The sequence below is a fragment of the Corvus moneduloides genome, chromosome 2 (genome assembly GCF_009650955.1).
Source record: "Corvus moneduloides isolate bCorMon1 chromosome 2, bCorMon1.pri, whole genome shotgun sequence".
Classification (NCBI taxonomy): Eukaryota; Metazoa; Chordata; class Aves; order Passeriformes; family Corvidae; genus Corvus; species Corvus moneduloides.
Genome location: NC_045477.1, coordinates 89532990 through 89556931, shown reverse-complemented (window position 1 = coordinate 89556931; position 23942 = coordinate 89532990). Strand labels below are relative to the sequence as shown.

At 38.4% G+C, this 23942-nt stretch overlaps 1 protein-coding gene across 2 annotated transcripts in view; it reads left to right on the top strand.

Annotated features, from left to right (window-relative positions):
• Positions 1–23942, top strand: part of GABRG3 (gamma-aminobutyric acid type A receptor subunit gamma3) — a 318970-nt gene that overhangs the window by 253214 nt on the left and 41814 nt on the right. For both annotated transcript variants that reach the window (XM_032100293.1, XM_032100292.1), the window contains exon 6: positions 6816–6953. In XM_032100293.1, the coding sequence (XP_031956184.1) occupies positions 6816–6953 (138 nt within the window). The remainder of the gene's footprint in view (positions 1–6815; positions 6954–23942) is intronic.

The window sequence follows — 23942 nt, the reverse complement described above, 5'->3', positions numbered from 1 at the left end:
ATTAAGGCATTTGCAAAATAATAGAAAAGTGGAATTATAGGATCAATATATGATAAAACCAACAATTTTCCAAAACCAAGTCCCTCATGGTACCACTTGAAAATGAGTCAAAATGGAAATTGTTTTGTTAGCATAAGGATAGAGCACAAAGGTATGATGATGCAACAGGATTAGTTTCTTAAGGTAATATCACACTACTCCACCTATCCTTTACGATCTGAAACTTGGAACGGGGAGTTTTTGCTGCTAAGGGTGTGTGTGGCAAAATCTTAGCACCTCCATGTGAGATGCATCTGTTAGATTTTAAAAGATAGTGAATAAATGGAAAAGCCACATCTCAAAATGTCATCAAGGGAAAACCTCTCTCTTTTCAGTCCCCTTATGTTCATTTTTCTCTGCCTTCTTTCCCTCCTCATTTTCACCTTTCTATTCTCTTCTCTGTTTTCTCTGAGCCAAAATTTTAATTTGTCTGTGAGTAGCAAGAAAATTATTGCTTCCTACAAAAGCTGGTTCACAAAAAATCCTTGTTTTGGGAACTATTTCTGTGACAGCAACACTGCTCTTTTCCTTCTTTCTGTTTTGAAGGCCCAAAAGAAGGATTGATACCACAAGTTCCTCCCAAAAGCTAAGCTACCATGTAATGTATCAGTAAATCACACATCAACGTTCTACACTCTATCGAATAGAGTCCCAGGTAAGGGATAATTAAGCATTACTATTAATGATAGCGACTGGATCCTCTAGTTCTTCATCAAAGGAATATCACAGTTATATTAAAGCACATTTTTTGGTAGAAAAACTATCTTAAATAGGAGATGTGTCCTTTAACTTCAGGGCAGTATTAAATCCATTAATCTGCAGCCATTGTGATGTTGGTTGATTTCTTTTTCATGAGCTAATGTACCGTTAATAAGGTGTCAATTACTGATGCAAGCAAACAGGGCAAAGAATAACATTTCTAATTGCTGTAGTTATCACCTAAGTGCAATTATCTACTACTGCTGAAATAAATCACTTCAGGATTAAAAGCTATCTTTACAGCATTCACATTTATCTTTTTTCATTATTATTACCATAGCTTCTTTTTAAAGTACCTCATTGTTTTTTCTTTTTCTTTTCTTTTCTTTTCTTTTCTTTTCTTTTCTTTTCTTTTCTTTTCTTTTCTTTTCTTTTCTTTTCTTTTCCCTTCATTAGTGTACAGAGAGAACTCAATATGCATTAAATTATGAGTATTTTTCTTCATAGATCTTAAGTAAACTATTAAGAGTCTCCATTCACTTTCCCTACTTTTGCTTCAATCTACCCTGAAGGGTTCCTCCTGGAGAGACATAATGAATTGTCTGTATACCCTATTTTTTATTTTGTTTTATTTTAAACTAATTGAGCTGCGACTTTGCCCTTTCTGCCATCTAGATGTGCTTCATAAGTGCATACTATCATGAAATCTAAGGTAACACCAATTTTAATAGGAGAACTTCCAGGATTCTCCTACTTTAAAAGCCTTCTGAGAACAAACATCATACAGGAACAGATCACTGAGAAACCTCTTCCTCCAAACACTGAGAATTTTGGATTAAAATTCAGTTTGCTTGCCAACAAAGAAGCAATTATAAAGACAGCTGACAAGACAAAAAAGCCCAGGCAGATTTTGTGGAAGCATGTGATTTGTCATTCACAACATGGTGCATTTGTGGACTCCATTGATGCCTTAAGAGGCCTCCTAGACACAGAGACTAGACAGGAGTAAGGGAATAAAAGTAGGTATTTGTTTGAAAGGCCTTCAAAGGTACCCCCTGGGAGGCCAGAGGCTGTTGCCAAGATGGACTGCAAGATGGATGACAGGTCATGAGTTCTTCATACTTTTATAGGTTTGGTTCATTTGCATATCAGGCTTAATTCTCCAATTAAAGCTTGCCCCTCCCTTTAGAGGCTCTTTGGTTTATACTTTTTGGGCCTAGGACAGTCTGGGTGTCCTTGAAGAGCAGGCCCGGAGAGGCTTTGTTATGTCTACCTAGCACGAGAGAGCAGAAATTAACAGGCTACAAGAAACTTCAGAGTTACACACTAGGCAACACAGAATTTGAAAAACATGAAAGTTAAAACCTAAGGCATCATCATTATCCTCTGCTGACCCAGGCTGTGTTGACAGAGGTCTCCCAATTAGCCTGAAGGAGAGTTAACAAGGTAGCATTCAAGGAGGCAAAGTGTTTGTGGCTGTAAGGTGTAAAGGACTGCTTATTCCTTGCCTCTAATTGGAACAGAGCATCCTCCCTCTCCTGACCACCTTCCCTAGCAACAGCTGAATCTACAACACTCCCTCCATGCCCATGAGGTAAACTCCAACCCCTTACTGATGACAGCAGCTCATCTTTCAGATCACATTTCCCCCTGACTTTGAGTCTATATCTAACACCCATGGAAAAGCAAAAGATTCCCAGAATCCAGCTACATCTTTCAAATACATACTCCTGTCACAAGCACCAGCTCCCGGAAGATACTTAACAGAACCAATCCTTTCTTTCGTGCTTCACACACATTTTCAGCTTTGCTGCTGCTTTCCTTAACTCCTCATTGCATACTCTGACTACACAAATTTTTGCAAGCCTAGGAAGGAGCCTAATTGCATTATTCCTTCTGATATAAACTGGGTCTACCTGTGTTACATGTGAATGCAAAGTGTGGGGGACCAGCAGTAAAATAAATGTATTTCACAGAGCGGGTAAAGTATATTTGAAGAGATGAAAGAGGTAATTTATTTTTTCTATGCCTCTCTGTCTTTTCAAGTCTTGTATACTTTTCTATGGAAAATTTTTTACCTTTTCGAGTGATCTGTGTCCTTTTTGGCATGACCTCTTTTTGGCTATCATTCCAGCTCTGCTCACTTCCTAAAACAGACATATTATCACACAAAAGAAAGTGAAGCAAAGATATCAGGCACTGATCTAAGATGCCCAGACCAACTACAGCATTGGGGAAATCAAGGTTAGAGGCATTATGCACTAACAGGCATCAATGGTCATATTACAAAAGTTGGAGATTTTTCCATCAGTGTTGATTCCTATAGCAGACATGCTTCAGGGCCACTTGATACCAATTCTCATGGCTAATTTATGTTTTCAATGCCTCTTATCCAGCCTGGTGATATTTTTGCTTTGATCATTTTTTCAGGACTTTGTTGGAGCCTTCTGCACAAATCAGTCTCCCTAGAAAGTGAAGCAGTATGAACATGAGGGCTTTACATGGATACTTTCTCCTGAGCTCTTAAAGAAATAATCACATTTGTTCTTGATCTGATTTTACAAAAATGTGTCGTACCATCTTACTAAAAGCCAAATGATCAGGGTGGTCTCTAAAAGTTGTTGATATGGTATATAAAAGCTGTAGCACTGCCTATAAAACAACCTTTGGGCCAGAAAGTAGGAAAATTTAATCAAGTAAATTGATGGGAGGGAAAATGAAGTTGTTGACACAGACTTTGGCTGAGAAGATCCTGAATTGCAGGTTGCCAGAACTCAGATGGCTGTAAGACAGAGCACACACTTGGTTGTCTTCTTCCCATGCCGTTACCCTTGCTATCTTGCTGGCACCTGCTGGATAGCCTCCAGGACCTCCTGGAGGCTTGCCCCACTGCAGTATGAATATTTTTACATAACCTAAAGCAACTTGGCAGGGTAAATGCACTTGACAGAAATTTGTTCAGTGTGAATGGCTTGAAGACACAAGGCCAAAAATTTAAGGTAATTTAATGTCATTTGTCATGCTGGGAAAGTGAAAGGAAGCTGAACAACGGAGGTTGCATTTTCTTGTGGAAGTACTGAAATCTCCAGTTCTGTTATTTTCTAAAATTAAATATTTAAAGGGCTAGAAACAATTAGGCTGTGTACAATAAATACTGAATATCACCAAAAGAAGAACCATCACGAACAGTCTATTCTGTAAGTTAAATGAATCCTAGCAGTGATATACTGTCCAAAGGGATGTGTAACTCCTCTATAAAAGTTATTATTCTTTTAAATAATTAAAAAGTGAAGTCAGTCACCTGGCACAAGAGCAGAACATAACAGCACTTGTTTAAAACAGGTTGAAACAACCCCCACTGACTCTCTAGTACTTCTCTCTTTTTGATGTAAGCAACCAAATCATTGTAAGAGCAGACGTCAGTGACTGTGGACTAAGGAACTACTGAAATGTCATGATGGTCTCCTGAGGTAGTTGCTTATGATTTAATGATTATGAATAATACTGAAAGCAGGTACTTTGAAACTGAATCTGACCTTTCTTAGTCAAAAATACAGGAATAGTCTTGAAGGTTGAGAGTCTCATGAACTTGTTCCTGACTACATGTTGTTCTTGTCAGGATAAACAGCTATGCCTTGGTTAATATGATAGCAAGCTTTCAAGTATACTGACAGTGAAATGACTTTTTTTTTTTTTTTTTTTTTTTTTTTTTTTGGTGGGGTGGTCATGGGATGAAAAGAAAGTAAAAAAAATCAGAAAGAAATTGAATTCAAGACTAACTGGCATAACCTTTTCAGTGAAATTTGGAGAAAATATGTAAAAAGTTCATTTTGTATTACTTTAAAATAATGTATTAAAAAACAAAGTCTTTGCTACATATTTGAAACATTTTCACCTGCAATGATTATAGTGCAATTTATCTGAGAAAAGGGACTCCATCTACTTCCTGCAACAAAACCTGCAAATTAACACTTGGGGCCACAAGTCCTGCAGAGGGAAGTGGTGCAGCAGAAAGGGTTTCCTTTCTCCACATCAGAAGGCAAATCAGGAGATAGGATTAGGGCCCAGACCATATGATAGCCCCTGTATGGTACTGATACTGTATATGGGGAAGGGGTGGCCCTGCCACCACCACTCGGCATGAGGGCTGGGCAGCCACAGCGCGGCAAGGGGGCCGGTACTTCTTCCTTCCCGAACTGCAGGGAGAAGATATCAGTCTCCATGGACGAAGCAAACGTGAGAAGGCTCCTGAGGAAAAATGTATGGCTTTCCATTAGAGGGAGACATTATTCAGTCAGAAATAGAATCATTCAGGTTGGAAAAGACCTCTAAGAACATCCAGCCATTAACCTAGCTCTTCCAGGTCCACTCCTAAACCATGTTTCCAAGTGCCAGATCTACGTATCTTCACAACTACTAAATACCTTCAGGGATGGTGATTCAACCATTGCCCTGGGCAGCCTATTCCAGTGCTTTAAAATCTTTTTCATGAATATCTTTTCCCTAATATTCAATCTAACACCACCACCGCCCTGCCTGGTGCAACTTGAGGCCATTTCCTCATCTTGTTGTTTGTTACTTGGAAGAAGGAGACATGCGATCAGAGGGCTCAGTCAAATAGGAGCCAGACTCGAGAAGATTTCAGATCATTCAGGGCTATGGCTTGGAGGCTCTGCAAAGCTTGACTTCTTTCACTGTATCACTACATCCTCTGACATAATCTGCCAGCCAAAAAAATTAACCTTTAGGCCAATCTCACAGACTTGCACAGCAGAATTGGCAGTGAAATCTATTTGGCAGCAAGAGTTCTCACAGAGAACAGTGTTTGTTACTCATTTGGGTCCTTCACAGGTTATTTCTTTATTTACATTGATGGGAAATATACAAATGTGGCATTTTGAATTAACACATAGTTATTTTTTAGTCTTTTTTTTAGATTAGAACTAAGGGACTTGTGGGTACTTTTCTTGCTGTGTTAGTGAGAGGGATAAATGAGGCCATGCACACCTTACAGCAGTACCCCGGCAGGGTGGAGTCTTAAACAAGATTAAAAAGACACTCATAGGAGGAAAACATCAAGGAAATAGCACCATGACCAGAGAGGTTATTTTGCAATGCAAATATAAAAATGTATCAGTTTTCAATGGGGAAAAAAAAATTACTGATGAGACAATTATATTAACCATCTATTGTTGTTAGGCTTTTAATTTCCCTTGTAATCTACAGCTACAGTATTAATTAGGTGAATAAAAATTGATTGGATTATGCATTAGAGAACAATCCAATTTTAACTAGCTTGGGTGTGCTGTCGTTTTCTAGATGGTTTGTTATTATGGGATTGGACTGGTTGAAGATTTGTTGTTGGACATCTATTGGAAAATGCCATTCTCTAACAAAAGGGAAATTAACAATTGGCATAAGGATTAATTATGACCACTGAGTGCTAAACTGATAAAGACTTTCAGAAGCTATTTCAGCAGTAGAGATCAGGTGATGCCTCATTAATTACCCCAGACTTCAGAAAAAATATGGTAGCATAATATTTTGAAATTCCCATGCTAATTAAAATTTTGCTTTCTTTTGCACTGTGTTATGTTTCTTTCAGAAGTACAGTAGTACACCCTACATTAGAACTATTGCAACTTTTAAAACAATGTGTCTTTTTCAATTGTTCATATCTTACACTGAGAGACTCAGATTTTTTTTGCATTTTATTGGTTTGCACAGCTTCTTCAGAGCTTATGTAAAGCAGTATACTACTGTGTCTGGACCTCCAATTAGTACAGTCAATTGCACCTCTGAAGAGATCTCCTTCTGATAGAACCAATCATATTTTTTCCATTGTTAAAAATCAATGATTGTGAAAAATCATAGGTCTGCCAGTATTATGACTATATTTTTGTGTGCCGTAAAACTCTAACTGAATTATACCACTGAACTCACTGACAAAGCATCAGAACAGAAATTTAGGTGTTCTCAAACAGCACTGAAACAGTGAACAGATAATATTTTGCAGAACCTTTTCTTATGAAATGCAAAATATTCATATGTATATATATATATATATTAATTTCTAGATGGCTATCCTAAAGAGGAAATGATTTACAGATGGAGGAAAAACTCAGTGGAGGCTGCTGACCAGAAATCTTGGAGACTCTATCAGTTTGACTTTATGGGTCTCAGAAATACTTCAGAAATTGTGAAAACCTCTGCAGGTAAGAATGATACAAATGGTAGTGCTTTTTCTGGAAATCAAATTATTTAAAAATATTTATCCCTGTTTTGCTTTCATTCAAGTGTAAATTTATTTTAACATGTTCCAATGCTGATATTAGAACCTGTAAAATTCAGACCTCAAAAATATTGAATTTATCTTGATTTCTGATAATCTCTATACTCTTCTGGTGACTTCACAAACTTAGGAATAAATCTTTACTTGATATAGCTGTTTGCTATAGACTTGAAGTTACTGTATGATTCTCATTCCTCATTTATTAGGCCACTCCTGCATCGAATCTCTCTTCACCATAAATTAAAGGGAAAGATTTTGAGCAAAATGGTAGGTTAGTGAAATTAGACACTTTAGTACTTCAGTACTTAATCATTCAGCCAATGGTTTACTATTTTTCTTAATATTTCAAAGGCACTCTCTTTCTCAGCTGATAAATGCCTTTGCTAGTGACCTTACCAATTAATTACAATTAAAATCTAATGATGCCTATTCTATTTCTTCAGAAATCTTGCTGTTTCTTATAATAACACAGTAATATAGAGGGAAAAAAAGATGTTTAAAGAGAATACATTATTTGAACTGAATAAATTGTGGTCACACCATGTCTAAACTTTCTACATGACTTTAGTAAGCTCCATGATTACCATTTCGTAAGTCTTCTCACAGCTGCTGAGGATATCTGCTAGAAGCAACCTTCTGCTTTGCAGGTGGTGAATTTTTGAAAAAATCTGATTTTTTTTTTTTTTTTTTTTAAGGTAAGCAAAGCTAAGCAATTCTTTTGAAAACACTGTGAATAACATTAATGATAAAAAAGTTAAAAATCTGTTACACTACTGCTGTTCAGTCCTGGCCCACTCACTAACATCAGCAATGAATTCTTAGAACTGGACAGCAGTTTTTGTAATGAAGAGTCACTAAAGCTTTAGTGAAAATTTTAAGCTGGCGGTTTAGCAGAACAAAATGTTGCAACCAGAACATAGGTGAAAGTTCTCTTTTGTTATGGATACAAAGCCTTTTAATTTGCAAGTTTCTCGGGAGTGCAAATTTCCCATAAATTGAATGAGGTACAAAATACCAAATCATTAAAGTATCTATGTATGTGGTTTAAACCCAGCTGGCAGCTTAACCACATGCAGCTGCTCGGTCACTTTCCCTGGTGGGATGGGGGAGAGAATTGGAAGTCTAAAAGTGAGGAAACTCATGGGTTGAGATGAAGATAGTTTAATAGGGAAAGCAAAAGCTGTGCACTCAGGCAAAGCAAAATAAGGAATTAATTCACTGCTTCCCATGGGCAGGCAGGTGTTCAGCCTTCTCCAGGAAAGCAGGGAGGTTAGATGATCTTCGAGGTCCCCTTCCAATCCAAACCATTCTATGATTCCCTGAAAAAGAATTACCAGGTCATTATTAATGTAACGACAGTGTCTTGATAAACCAATCAAACTCTTCTTCTGCCAGGACAAAAATATATTTATAGAGGTCTTATTTAAATAAGTGAATGGATAATGTGGAGCAAAGAAAAACCTATTTCCTATGTTCTTTTTAGTATGTGCCCAGTTCTTATTAAGATGAATGAGTTGGCACAATATTTTTTGTATAATTGCTATTGCTTTTGCTGTTCACCCATGTTTGTGAGTGCACAATCCAACAGCAGTGTTGAACTCAAGTTACTGGAACCACGTGATATTTCTATTCTGCTAAAGGCACCACAGTGACAGAAAGCTGTTGACAAACTGGAGCTTATGCAAATACTGAAAAAAACCCCAAACCCCAAAAAACCCTGTCAGGAGATTGTGGAAGCTAACTTAGAGGAAACAATGTAAAACGTGTGTGTCAGATTGTCATCTGATCAAGATGTCATCTGGTGTTATTAGGTTAGAAAAATGGGTTGTGCATTTCACCGGATATCTAAGAAGAGTGTAAACAAATATATGAGAGATGTGAAAAATAAACCCCTGTGTTTGCATGTGGACCTGAGTTTGCAGAAAATAGACTATATTTTGTTACTGTATAGTTTAAGGTAATTTCAAAGGCCAGATTTACTGAATGTCAACAATATTTACTGTCAACATCAAACCCAGGGCCAAGACTTGAGAAGAAACAGGTACATTGGAAAACCTTGAGTATGCCCCATGATACAGCCTAAGGAGTCCCAAAATAGAGGGAAAGGGGCAGGACACAGTGCACCTGGGACAGTGCAATATGTCTCTGACAAAACTGGAGGTAATACTGTGACTACCTGCTGTGTCTAAATATATGTGAACAAATAGGATAAAGAGGCATCTCTACTCTGGTACATGCCTATTTACTGAAGCAAAGCGCTAGCCAAGAAGTTTGAGAATTTGGGAACCCACAAAGCTGCTGTTTCCTACTGTTTGGACAATCTGTGATAAAGAGACGTGGCAGCTGCTTCTTACAGGTGTTACATCTCCTTTACAGCCATGCCACAGAGGGCTGCAGGTGGTCAAAAAAGAGATGCCAGGTTCTGTCATGGAAAATCTGTGGCAATTCTACACTAAAGCTGCCTGGAGAGGGAGACTGCCCTGAGGCTGCCCCTAGGAGACTATGTGTGGAGGACACACCTTGAATTCATGCTGCTCCCCAGAGAGAGCAGTTCCCACACTATGCATTGGTCTGTCTGGGGTCCCTCTGAACCATGTGGAAGCCCATAATGGCCCCAGCAGCCTCCACCCCTCTGCAGACTCAGGACAGAAAGGAAGAGCAGCATAGTTCAGAGTGCTGCACAGGGCATCATTCAGGCTAATAAGGTGGAATTAGGGAAAGGGAAGCAGGCTGGATACCAACAGCAGCTTTCTGACAAAAAGATACTAAACTTCACCTCTTCCTCCCAAGGGAAATTATGGGAACTACTGTTGCAGAGAGCATTTAGAAGCAGACTAGGCATAGTATAAGAAAATCTACTGCAGGGACCAGTCCTGCACTAACAAGAGATGGATTCAAAACCCTAACTTCCTTTTTGCTTCTGACTTACACCTTTCTGCTTGTTTATGACACTAATACTTCTCACTAAATTACATCTATATAATGTGAGAGCTGCTGCAGTGCTACATTCCTATGACCAGCTTGGGGATCTCTTTTTAGCTTGTCTTAAGCCATGTTCTGGGTATAATGAAGGGAGGTCACACTGACCACATGGCAACTTGTTGCTGTTCTTCGTCATTTGCATTAAATCCTTTCTTGGTAGTCATTTTCATGACAGAGTTATTAGATTTAAGACTCGGCAGTGTTCTGCTTTTGGATTTTTTTTCGGTCTTTCCAAACCTTTTTCAGATATTTAAATAACCTTTATGTTAATCCATGATAATTTCAGAGGTACATGAGCAAGAAGCCAGCTGTCACAGAGTGTATTTCAGAAATCTAAGCAAGATGAGAAATGTCATCTTTTGCACTGAACCAGCAGTGGCTTAAATTATTGACACAGTGGCGTACTTTGCTCTTTTTTTACAATAGTCTGGCGGCCAGATAAAGTCTTCATTGCCACCTGTAAGAAGTGTATGGCTTTCTCCTGAGATTTTTTTTTTAATTTCATGCTAAGATACAAACACCGAAAAAAAACCCCAAAAAAACCAAAAAAACCTGTTCCGGTTTGACCAAATTTAGAAATACATCATGTGAGAGAAGGCAGGTCACAATCATCCCTCCCCCACCAGGTTTGGGAAAAAATAAGCTTTCCTTGAAGGAAAGTGAAAGAGATAAAAACTATTTATTTAACAAACACAGAGGAAAAAGATAATGATGCTAAATAATAAAACCTCTTGCTCTGCTGAGAGAAACCTGGGAAAATTTCAGAGTCCTTCGGTAGATCTCTCTATCTCCCAGCCCACCTCCAGGGCCAAGGCCTCAGTGGGAATTCCTCCCATGTATCCTGATGTTGAAACAGTCCAGCAGAGAGAAAAGGAAAAAAACAAAGTCCCGGAAAACAAAAGTTCAACTCTCCAAAGGAAAAGGAGCTGAGGGATAAAAAACTGCCGAAAACTGGCTGGAAAGAAAAGCCAGCCGGGTGCTTCCCTCCCTTCTCACCCTCCTGCCGCAGCTGAAAAAAAAGTCGCTATCTCTGTGTGACCTTGAACAAGCTGCAAACTGCTTTGAAAAAGTTTTGCTCAGTTTTTCCTTCCCCCTCTCAGGCTCAGTTTAAAGGCATAGAAAGGCACAAAAATTAATTTCTGGCCATAGAGCAGCGATATGGGATACACATCATAAAGTCACCCCAAGACAAACACAAAAACCAAAACCAAAAACAAAAACAAAACCAAACCCAAAACAAACAAAAAAAACAAAACAAAAAACTTACTGCAAATGGTGATTGCATGCAATAAACAGCAGAAATCACTGTGGTGGCGGTATGATCATGATCCTTTACCTGAAACGCTGAGAAGTTTCTCACTGTCAGGTGATACCAAATTAATTCACCAGTACTGAAAAATTCCCCTGTTGCCCAGTGGCAAGATACTCAGATACTATAGCAAGAGCACTTCTCTTGCTACAATGTCAAATAAGGCTGACAAAGCTAATTAAAGTAGAGGGAACACAAAGCCACCTGTGAAAAGAAAGGACAAACTGCATGTACAGAAAAAACGCGTAGATTTTAAAACTGCAAGTCAGCCAATGGAAAGGTGACCAGGACAACAGGAGAGAGAAGAATGCCATCTTTAAAAGCACTCTGGGTGTTTGTAGTAAACTTCAGGTTTCTGAGTCCTAAGACTCAGAAATGAGACACTCCAAATACACTTGAGGGGAGTGGCAGGGTGGGGCACAAGAGGGGAACAAAAACAAAGACAAGAAAAACAATTAAAGCTCATGCAGTGAGTTGTACTGTTGCTTGCACTTTTCTGCTGACATCTCCCTCAGAAAGTCCATTCATTCTTTTTAAACCCCTTCTTTTCTCACACTGTTAGATAAATACAAAAACATTGTAGCTATTGAATCTTATTTTTATATACTTAAAAACTTTGCATCATACAAGTATTGTTTGTGTTCTTCCTCTGACACTGATTGTGCCATAATCAAATCTCTCCTGATGGGAGAGAGTTTTTAAAGTCCTTGCCAGGAGTTCCAGAGACAAACAGGGACTCTCAGCCTTTGCTGCTTCTAGATAGTTGTTTATCAAGTCTTATCAGAGAAAAAGAGTCACTAGCATGATCCAGACATAGCACAAAGCAGAGAATGCAGGAGAAACTGAATTATCAAGATTTGTGCAGCCTTTTAAAGGTAAATCAACCAATGGTTACTAAAAACGTACATTATTTTTACTTTTCTACCAATTATTTAGTAACACAGCCAGGAACTGTGGAATTCTTTGTCCAATCATCCCAAACGACTTTTACTGCAGAATATGGAGCAGTAGAAGAAGAAGAAGGAGGTTTGGAGAACAACAACAATCCTCCATTTTGATGTTTTTTGCTTTTATCTATTTACTACATTAGCAAACCCAAAACCTCTAAATTTTTCACCGTGTGACAATCTTACATAGTATTCTATCACCTAATTTACACTAGTTTAGTTTCTAGTTCTTTTCTAATAGTAGGCAGTTTTTTCCACGGACAGAGGTCAAAAGCTGTGTTGTTCAGGGGGGTGAAACCCCTCAAAACAGGTGGAGAAATATTCTCAGCACTCTGGGTTCCTACATTCCTCAGATCCTTTTAGCCTGAGAGATTTTTGCAGTTCAAAGGGCCTTTGCATAACTAAGTTCCACATAATTCATCAGAAATAGAAAATACCAATAAAAGCACCCTATTAAAAAAAATTAATAGCTGATTATTATATAATAACATATATAATTTCTAATTCTATTATTATAAAAATATAATGATAATTATATATATATATATATATTATATATATATATATATATAATGCAAATTATATATATAGAACCAGACAGAAAGCACCATTTCATACATTCTGAATTATTCCAAGCATCAATACTCAAACCCAATAAATAGCCATAACAACTGCCATAGGAAGGTACAACTTTGTTCACATACCGTGGATCGGTGATGATTAGTGGAGTCTGCCTATCATAAAACTTCTAAATCGTGCTTTATGTTTTGAAATTGCTGTTTCATAAAGTACTTCAGCTTAAAAGATGCTCTCAGCTGCATCACAGGGCTGCAAATCAAGGTTGATCTCTGTCACAGACTTAGATAAAGCTCTTTTGGGCCATGCCAATAACAACACCAGTTAAAGCATGTATTCTTTTGCAGCATACTCAGTAAATGATAAGTACAAAACTACTACAGAACAAAATAAAGCAAACTTGTCTTTCAAGAAAATGCAAGGATCTATATACAAATATAGCTACTGGAAGAGGAAGGAAGGAACAGACATATTTTCACAGGGATGCCAAATTTCAGTAGGAGAGCCCCCATCAAGTCAGATGTGTTCTTGCAGCACAGAACACCAACTATATCCTGGGCTCCATCAAAAGCAGCATGACCAGCATGTTGGGTGCAGTGGTTCTGCCCCTCTACTCCACTCCAGTGAGAAGCCTATACATGGAATATTGGGTCCTGCACTGGGGCCCTCAGCATAATAAGGACATGGACCTGTTGGAATGAGTCCAGAGGAGGGTCATGAAGATGATCAGAGGGATGGAGCTTCTCTCATGTGAAGACAAGCTGAGAGGGTTCAGCCTGGAGAAGAGAAGGCTCCAGGGAGACCTTCTAGCAGCCATGCAGTGCTGAAACAGGGATGATAAGAGAGTTGAAGAGGGACTTTTCACAAAGGCCTGTAGTGACAGAACAAGGGGAGATGGCTTCAAACTGAAAGAGAGTAGGTTTAGACTAGATATTAGGAAGAAATTCTTTACTGGACAGGCACTGGAACAGGTTTCCCAGAGAAGCTGTGGATGTCCCATCCCTGGAAGTGGTCAAGGTCAGACTGAATGGGGCTTTGAGCAGTCTGGTCTAGTGGAAGGTGTCCATACCCATGGTACAAGGCATGATACTAGATGATCTTTAAGGTCCCTTCTAACCCAAACTGTTCTGTGACTGATTCTTTGGGTGAATCTGAGACTGACATTAGCTGACGCTCTTTGTCTGAAGTGAACACACTCCCAGAGATTTATCCAGAGGAAATGGTGCTCATGACTAGCTCTTCTACTAGGTGAGCAAAGAACAGCTGACTTGAGAAAGCATTTAAAAATGGTCACCTTTGCTTACTATTTACTGTCAAATGCTCCCAGATCACTCAGTTGTAGGCACAGAGAGCCCACAAAAATTATCCACACAAGGTGAGCCAGGTTGACCAGTGCCAGTCCAGGCCTAGGCAGCCATCCAGTCGTCACCCCATAGGTCCACACTGATAGGGCAGGACCACCACCCATCCCAACCATCAGACTGGCAAGGAAAGGCCAGGGTCAGCAGCAGGCAGCTGAACCCCTCAGCTGGAGGAAGAGGTCGCAAGAGGGGTGTCAAAGAAGGATGGTCAGAAGCTTATCAAAGCAGCTGGAGCCTGTTGGTGCACTTATGGTCTTGACAATGAGTGGAAAAAAATGCACAAGGTGCCATGGTGACTGAATGTGATTGCGCCCATGCATACTTATTTTTAATGATCTGATTCAGTCACAACCTCATGTGCCAGCTAACTCATCTGAAGATATTTATTTAATGAATATCTATAAAACTTATGGGTTTTAAAGTCATTGACATTTTTAATGTCCCACTGAGTCCTGACGACACATCAGAGAGCTCTGTCATCTCTGTTCTTCCCAGGACAAATGTGAATTTGAGGATTTTTTTTCCTCAAACGCTAAATTCATTGGGAACAAGAAGACACTACCTCAGCTGACTGTGCTGCACAGACTTTCTTTAACCAGATGGCATCCTGAAGCAGACAGGTGGAGACTCAGAAAAATACAATGCACCATTTTAAAATAGTCTATTTTCACTTACGTGGCATTGCGTCTCATTGGAGCTTTGCCTCTTTCCCAATGTCACATTGTCCTGGTTCCAGCCAGGACAGGGTTAATTTTTTGCAGTGGCCAGGAGGGATATGGCCAGGATATGGGTATTATTCTATACTGCCTTCATTGGGAGTAGAGGGAAAGGGATTCCAATAAGATCCAGAATGTTTATACAGTTTAGGATTACTTTGTGTGTGGCACCAAATATACACCTGGATTTGAGATGACTCTCATTCTTTGGCTGCTTTCAGAGGAACAGAATAGTACTGTCTTATGCCTCGGCAGTCATCTCTGGAATGAGGGAATATCGTAGGACTTAACTTTCTGACAGTAAATATCAAATTGTCTGAAAAGAGAAAATTAGCCTGGTTATAAGAAGATTTAGCAATAATCTTTTTGTGACAGTTTTTATCTCTAATACAGTATTTGGAATAAACCAAATCCCTTTTTAGCAGAAAAATCAACCGTATTGACTTTTAAAAGATATTCATTTACATGTCAAACAGCAATCAATCCGAGTGAATATTTTGAAGATTTTGAATTTTTTCTAAGAGAAACTTAAATTTTTATTTTTAACAGTAATTCATACAATAGTCTGATAACTTTGTCATTAGCTACTCAGATTCGAAATGTAATAAATAAATAAAAAGATCATTACTAATAATACTTCGAGTCTATTAAAGTGTTTTCCTATGTTGCTTGCAAGTTTGACTGACATTTATGGGAATCAAAACTTTGATATTGCCCTGAAAATCCAGTACTTGCCCATCTTGTTACAAAATTGTCTCATAAAGCTCATAGTAAGACATCTTCTGAAGAGAGTGATTTATAACTGCACCAATAGCCTACTGAAGTTAATGGAACTTTTACCTGGTGCTGGCCTGGGATCAGTTCCTGAAATGTAGAAGCTTGAAACTGTATATTTAATGTGAGTAATTCTTTAGTCACTAGAAACTAGAGAAAGCTCAGCTAATAAGGGTAAGTATAACATGCTCTAAAAACACCTTCCATCTTCTGTTCACAAATAGTACACCAGATAAGTAGAATAAGAGGAGCAGAGAGAATATTACTCCTCTCCATACTTTGTAAATTCAGCAGAACTGCATATATAACTGGCTTCATTCTTATGCTTTGCTTTGCAGAGACAAATGCTTAGTGTCCTTTGTATAGGTTCTACCATGGCAAATGGTGAAGGATAAGTAATAGGAAGTGATTTTACTTAGTAGTAAAGGCAAAAGTAGAACAAAAAATAGGCAGTGGGACACTTGGAGGCAAGTCTTCACCTGCATTTTTTCTGAAGGGAAAATTTTGGTAGGAAGTGATTTTTCCCTAAAAAAACCATCCAGTTGTCCTCATTAAAGGACCTCAAGTTGTCGTTTTTAAAGACTTCCATACTGTATGGAAAAAAACACACAGTCTTTTTTCCATTATGTTTTTCTTCAGCTGATGTTTTTATCTGATCATCCATATTTCGGGATATTTTGTATGTGTCTGGCTTTAAGCATTAAGGTTCCTTAATTAGTGTCCTCATTCACACATCAAGTGACAATGCTGTATTTGTTCCTCCTCTGTGTGCATGGAGTCCTAATCTCCTGCTCCCTTCTGCTGGAGCTACATAATTTTCTATTCTGGGATAGTTCACCAGGACAGGTACACAACAAGGTTGACTCTGTTCTCCAGTAACTATAACCCGGACCTTGGGGTTTTAACCTGCGCTCTCCTCTGAGCTTGAAAGAGTGATTGAATATTTAATAGCAGTGTGAAGAACTAAGTAAACCCCTTACAGAATTTAGCACAAAAGCTAGCCAAGTCACTCAAGACATAGGGACTTTGGTCTCACATATCCTTGTGCTTTTACCAGTAGATCACAAAGTAAAAAACAAAAGACTGGAATTGCTTCCATGTTTTGCTTGGAAAAAAATTTGGTTCCTTACTTCTAAAGAACAGAGTTGTGAATTCTATATAGCAACAGAGGCCTTCCTGATAGCAGTCACTTCTCATCTGCATTTTTCCTACCCATGATGACACCATGGTAAGCTGATAGCTTTTAGGGATTTATTCTGTGATTTCCAGCTCCCTCACTTGCTGCTCTCTGCAGTCATGGCAAAATTTGTTCTGGGAGAATAATTGTGTGGCCAGACATTGCCACATAAGAAGCCACACTGCCATTTGTATGATACCTTTAGAAGTGAAACCTTTGACCTGCTGGACTATGTTTATAAAGGCAGTAACGGGCTGTCATGGTGGCTAAAGCAGTAGGGAGAGAGGGAAGTATTTCTATGGAAAAGACACCATTACTGCAGTCAGAAGGGCTTTACAAGTGTCTTTAATACACAAAATACAAAACAGAATTGGATCAGTAAGTTGACTTCTAATTAGGTGCACAATGTAGACAGAATATTTTGACTCAAACTGTGAAACATCTCTTGACCTGCAATGCAGATTGATGATACAATTTCTGTTATTAATATCACTTTGATGGGGGTGGAAATATTATATAAGAACTGAATTTATTCAGCTGAGAACAACCTTCTAGACTTGCTGTTCCAGCACCTCTGGCTTTTATTCCTACTTCTCTGTCATCACACTGCTGTATTGGTGATTTATTGTTGGCTAAATCAAAAGCTTTATACTAATGCAAACTGTGAAGGTTTGGCCTTTGGCCAGGGTCGCACAGTAGCTACAATGTTATCTAAAAGTCTTTCAGAAGCAGAAATTGTACTTAATTTAAAACTCACAGTATTGCAGAGGATATCTTATATTTTATTAACTTCTGAATCTATAAATTTAATCAAAATTTTAAGATACAGAGAGTATGGAAGAGCTATTTACATGCCGCAGAAAGGTGCTAAGTGTCTTTTTAGATTTTAATTTCCCATAAACTAGCAAAAATTGCAATGCAGACTGGTTACTTGCTAGCAAGATCTCTCTAAATTTAGCCTTTACTCCTTCACATCAGGCTCATGTTTCCAGATGTATTTCATAGGGCTATGGAAGCTCTTTCCTTTAGGACCCTTTTCTGCAGCTAATATTCACAACATTCAGGTCTTGTTCATAACAGCTCCATTTCAGTCAACACCTTCTGCTTCATAGTTACACTGGCAAGAGCCAAAATCTCTTCTATAATTAGTTGCCTGATGCTGGATTTATCCACTGTCTACTGAAGCCAACATTCATCTTACCTTTATCTGCCAGAAAGTCTGGCACATATGAGCTGTGCTGTCAGATAGCTAAGGAAATGGCACAGTACAAAAATAAGCCTTCAGAAAGTTTCCAAACCTTCCAGCAAATACAGCTAAAGTGGTGATATGAGGCAACCTGAGAGCATCCCGGGTATGTAAGTAAGCCTGCCATGTCAAGGACTGCCACAGCATCCCATAGAAGACCAGGGGTGAATCCTTGGCACTTGTGTGTGGCCATTTGGCAGTGACAAAACCCTCACCGGAACCAGTCATGATGCATTACAGTGTTTACAAGATACTTTTGACAGAAGACACTAAAAAGACTTTTGCTCATTACATCAGAAAAAGTTAATCACAGTCAGCTTGGGACAAACTGAAGGTGTGGAGCAGAGTTCCATTGCAGTGACATATATAGTCCCAAGAGTACAGGAAAGTGGCATTAGGACAAAATACTCAAGTGACTTGTCCTAAGATCTGTCAATGTCCTTGTGCTTCTGAAAAGATAAATGCTCTTGAATACACTGCCTTCTCGAATGAGCCTTGTAAGTGAATCTGTTTAGTGTTTTAGACTATCTATAAAACAGTGAGGAACTATAATAGTAGACAATATCCTTATATAGGATAATTCTACATGATAATGGGGTATTTCCTTGTCAAGCTTTCTTTCGAAACCTTTTGGTCTTTCTCAGAAATTACAATCTTGTATTTATCCTCAGTGGAGAGGAAAACTAAAATTTTCGTTCTGACATGACCCCTAAAGACTGGTGTTTGAAAGACTACATTTAGCTATTCTGAAGATCTGTACATTGCTCCCTGATGCAAGACAATTAGAACATATTATTTTTCTTTACCTGAAACAATCCACAGCTACTTCTCTTCTAATTGTTTTAAGCGTCTGCAACTGCAGTAGGTTCACTTTTAGGTTGTACTAATCTTTCAAGTCTGTGTTGGACCTGGGGACACGCTGCTCCAGCTTCCCCTCCCCATGCCCAAACAAAACAGAGCATGGTGCTATACCAACGGAGAACAGTTTATTTTTAGATAATATACAGATTTTCATCTGAGAAGTACAGAACCTCCACCCACATTCTAATTCAAGTCAGTATCACACTTAATTGCAAACCTCTTATAGGTAGGAGCAGTTAGAGTGAAAAAAAATCTGAAGCTCTTTCTGCTCTTCATATCCATAGCTTCAGGCATGTCCTTTGCATGCTATAAACAGAGTGCCAAATTGTTCCTTCAGTAATATTGATTCAAAATAGAAATTGTCTTAGAGTAATGAAGTACAAGTATCATAGAATTGCAAAGCAGTCTGAAGAGAGGAAAGAATATGCATCTAGTTTATTGTTCACTGGATGCAGGTTGCTATGAAACACATAAAGATCTTAAAGGTTAAAGGAATTGAAATTCTCATGCATCTTCCTACTGTAGTCAGACACTTGACAAAATAACGCAACTCTTTAAGCAAAGATGAAGCAAAACACGCAGATCATAGTTTTAGCACACTTGGTCTATTTTGGTTAGAATTTTTCTCTGTCTGGTTAATTTTTTAAATAAGGATACATTCCAGAAAAAAAAAAACCCCAAACAGTTAAATATATGTCTATTAATATAAAACATAGATTTAAATGTCTGTTTTAGTAATACCAATTTACACACTCCCATTCCAAACTCTCTATTTCATCCTTATTCTTCTGTTCCTCCCCGAGAGAGAATATGTCTGTTTGCTTTTCTAAATGCTTCATTGAAAAGGAAGAAAACGTGGTAAATATTGTCTGTGTTAACACAAGAGATAAAGAGAGAACCATATTGAAATGTGAAAAAATTTTGTTCCAGCTTGCTCTTATTTAAATGAATAGACAGAGTTCTTTCTAAGGACACATGCTGAGCATCATGTCTGAAAAAGAACAAATCCTTGAATAGGTTTCATGGTGCCTGTAAGGATCCTCTCAGCAAACTCTGAACTTCAGGTCACCTCTGGCTAACACTCATGGAATTAATTGATGTTTTTTATAACTCAAGCTGTCTCCAGAATGTGTCTGCTCATGGGACAGGAACCATTAAAAACTTCTATGGAACAAATTTGGACTATCTTTACTGCTTGAAGTCGCCAGACACACTGAGGCAGGGAGACTGTATCGCGTGGTGAGATCATTCCCTTTGCAATGAAATGAATCCTTGAAGAGTACTGTCAATACTGGGCTGATGAAAGCTCCCTCCATCACCCTCAGGCAGCACTAGCAAGGGTGCAAAGCTGACCTTTAGCATCCTCTAACAGCACATAAAGCAGCTGGAAGGTGTTCTGGTCTTGACATTCTACACTGTCACTTACAGGTGTAGAAATTTTGGATTTAGCCATATCTTCTGAGATAACAAAAGCCATTTTAACTCAGCTATAGCCTCAGAATTCATTTCAGGCCAAAGTACATTGCAAATGGTGCTTAATCCCATTCTCTAATATCATGTGTTTAAAAATCAGATCCATGGTGATATGTAAAGAGAACAGTATTGCAGGATGCTAATAAATACTCTATCATCTAGGAAGGGATTATTCCTTAAAACACAATACAAAGTTTTCCTATTGTCACAATCTTAAAATAAAACTGCACTTTAATTGGATTTTTTTTTTTTTTATGGCAGATAAATCTTCTTAGGACAGGGGAACTCCATAGAAGTCCAAGAATCGTAGCAAACAATACATTTATTATTGCTTCTGGTTTTGGTAACTTTCAACTGCCTCTGATATTGAACTACCAATATGCCCTTTTTTTACACTATACTCAAAATCGTTGATAAAATATGAGCACTGCTGACATCTAATCTCAGTTGTTTGAAGGAAAAAATTTACTCTTGTAGTTTTATCAGAGATTGAACCAGCGATAATGTCCTGAAACAGTTTCAGTCCCACTAATACTGCATTAGGCATTGCATTATAAGGTAACTTGTGAACTTTTTTTTTTGCCGTTCCTAAATTCATACATAAATGCCCATTTTTCTCCACTTCTTGCCAAAGTTTTTAACAAATTGTCAAGAAAAAAATCTGATTTCAAGTGTTGCAAATTGTGGAAGTAATAGTTTCTTGAAGAATGCTGTGAACATATCTTTGAACACTTAAGGATGAATTGCTGACAAAAAATAGAACTTTGAAGACCACAGCCCCCAATTTTCTTGAGGTAATCTCTCTTTGGCTGCAAGATTCTTGTACAACCCTATAATTGGTATTAGGAAGTGTTTTGTTAGTACTCATACTGGCTCAGAAAAAAAATAGACAGAAAATTTATTTATTGTCTGCTTATTGTAAAAGCTTCAAGCTGATCCCATAGAGTAGATGTGAGATGCTGTTATTTTCAGCTTTTCTTCGGAAAGCTACTGTGAAAGGCAGTGAAAATGAAGTAACTTTAACATTACGTATTTCAAAAAACACCTTCATCTTATATTATCTTATTTGAATTTCTGCAAGTAAAGAAGGACATAAGTAATTCCAGAGTTGAATTGAGTAAGAAAATGAAAATAATATTGTTGAAGGTTTTTTTAATTGAATCCATGCTTTTGATTCATGCTTTTGAAGATTTATGAATCATTCAGTACATTAAAAACTGGGCTTATTGTTTTTGTTACTTTGGTTTTGCTTTGTTCTGAAAGTAATTTTTTATTCTCCTATTTAGGAAAGCTGACAGCCAGTTAAAGCACAGTGCCATTGTGGTCAATATATCACAAAAGAATTTTTTATAATTGTATTGACAAATTATTTATTGAAAGTACTCAACAAATACGAAGTAAATAACAGCAAATCCATTTGGCAATACTCAAAAACATTCTTAGAATGTTATATTAATCAAATAGGGGATGAAGTGTTCTTCAGTCCATCACATTTCTTAATTACAATTTAAAACTTTTAATCATGGGATGGGATTGAACTGTTCATGCCTTCTGGTATTGGGTCAAACCACCTAAGACACACTGTGAATAGAGGCAATCACTTATAATCTCACTATGGTGGTTTAGATGTGGTCAAAAATCTCTGCTTTGACCAGTTTTATGCCAATTTGACTCAAACATGTCAAATTCAGCTTGCCTTTCCACACCTGCCTGTCAGGCCCCTTTGCTTGTCTCTATTTTTCCTTCCCACTTCTTTGTTCCAAAGACCATTTTCTCTTAGCACTACTGTCCTTCCTTCCATGCCAGTTTGGGGCTGTGCTTTTACTATCCTTTGAACACATGCTTGAATAAGACCTTCTCTGACCTTTCGACACAGCCCTCCTGCCTTGCTCTTGGCTATTGTGCTTTCTTTTCAGCACAGACATTGCCATTCTTTCCCTGCCCAGGGGCGTGACACCATCACCTAACAAGGGTCATGCTGCACATTCTCCTGCTTCAAATCTCTCCTGCCACCCTTCAAAATGGACCAGAACACAAGCAGCGGGTTTGACAGAGCTCTAGACTATTCAATCTCCCTCACTGGCAACACATCATTGTGGCTGTATTTCAACTTTTCTACACAGTCGCACATGTAGATCCAGGGAGCGGGAGCAATGCAGAACCAGGGCTCTAAGAAAGGTCTCAAATAAAGATCATTAGTAAACTACCATTAGTGTTTGGAATGAGGAGTCATATGAGGATGCAAAAGTAGTTCTGGAATGCAACAGAAATTAATCAATTATGTATCTAATGTTTCTGTTTACAAAAATCTAATTCTACTACTCTAAGGAGCAAGATGGAATCACGGATACTTAGCAGGTGTTTGTGAGAGCAAGGACAATTGGAGAGATTGGGTAAATTCCCAGGAATCAAGTCACTGTAAAAGTTAACTTAGTTCAGCATTTCAGACTGTCCTCTCCTTTATGTCCATCCGCATGGTAATGCCAACCAAGAGCCTCAGGAATAAGAGATGTCACTTTTTTAATCACATAGGTGGCTGTTGTTTCTCCGGACATAGTCTGCTCCCACTCTGCTGACAGCAGAGTGATGGCAGTCCAGCTTCAAACTGAGACACAGCTCTCTTTCCATACTTGGTAGTATATTTCCCTTGCCTATCTGCTGCAACAAATAAGGGTGAAGATCAGCATGGATCTTCACAAATGTTGCCTTTTCCTGCCTGAATTTCGTCGTGCTCTGGGTGGTTTTCTTCCCATGTATTGCAGCATGGCATTTCACTTCCTTTATGACTAGACTGACTCCCACCTCCACAGAATTCCCTGCTCTATGCAACATCCATGGTACATTGGACCATCATGCTTCCTTGGGTCACACATGAGCCACAAAGAAACTTAAAATGCTTTTATCAACACTTCAACTGCAAGCATGAATGATGTTGCTTATGGTTGTGTGACATGTATATGCAGTGCAGGAAATAAAGGATGTCACTCTGGCAGTGGCACTTAACCTGGTAGTGGCCTGGCAGTCTATTAGACTGCTTCTCTTTTGAAGTCACAGTCTCAAGGCCATCTCTCATCTGCTTTTCTCCCTCCACCTTGGGTTGATTCTACAGTGCAGAAAGCTGTTAATGTAATGATTTATCAAACCACAGCACATAGAATGTCTTAGGCCCATTTTAGATTCACAGCAATTTTTTATGTTAAGGAAAACAGTTCAGTGGCTTTTGCACTGGAGGAAATGCAAAAGTGCAGGATTGTACTAACTCTGGAAGGATTTATAGGCATGGACAAAGAAATTCAATAAGCCTGATTCCCTCTACCTTAGAGAGAGTTTCTGCTGTAAAAGGAAAAGGGAGACAAAAGCAGAACAAAGTAAATATAGCACAGGATGATGCAACGTTCAACAAAGTGAGAAGCAAAGGTGAAATGACTTGCCCATAAATGCAAGTATTCAACAAAGCTGGAAACTGACTCTAGCTTTAGTGATCCATTTT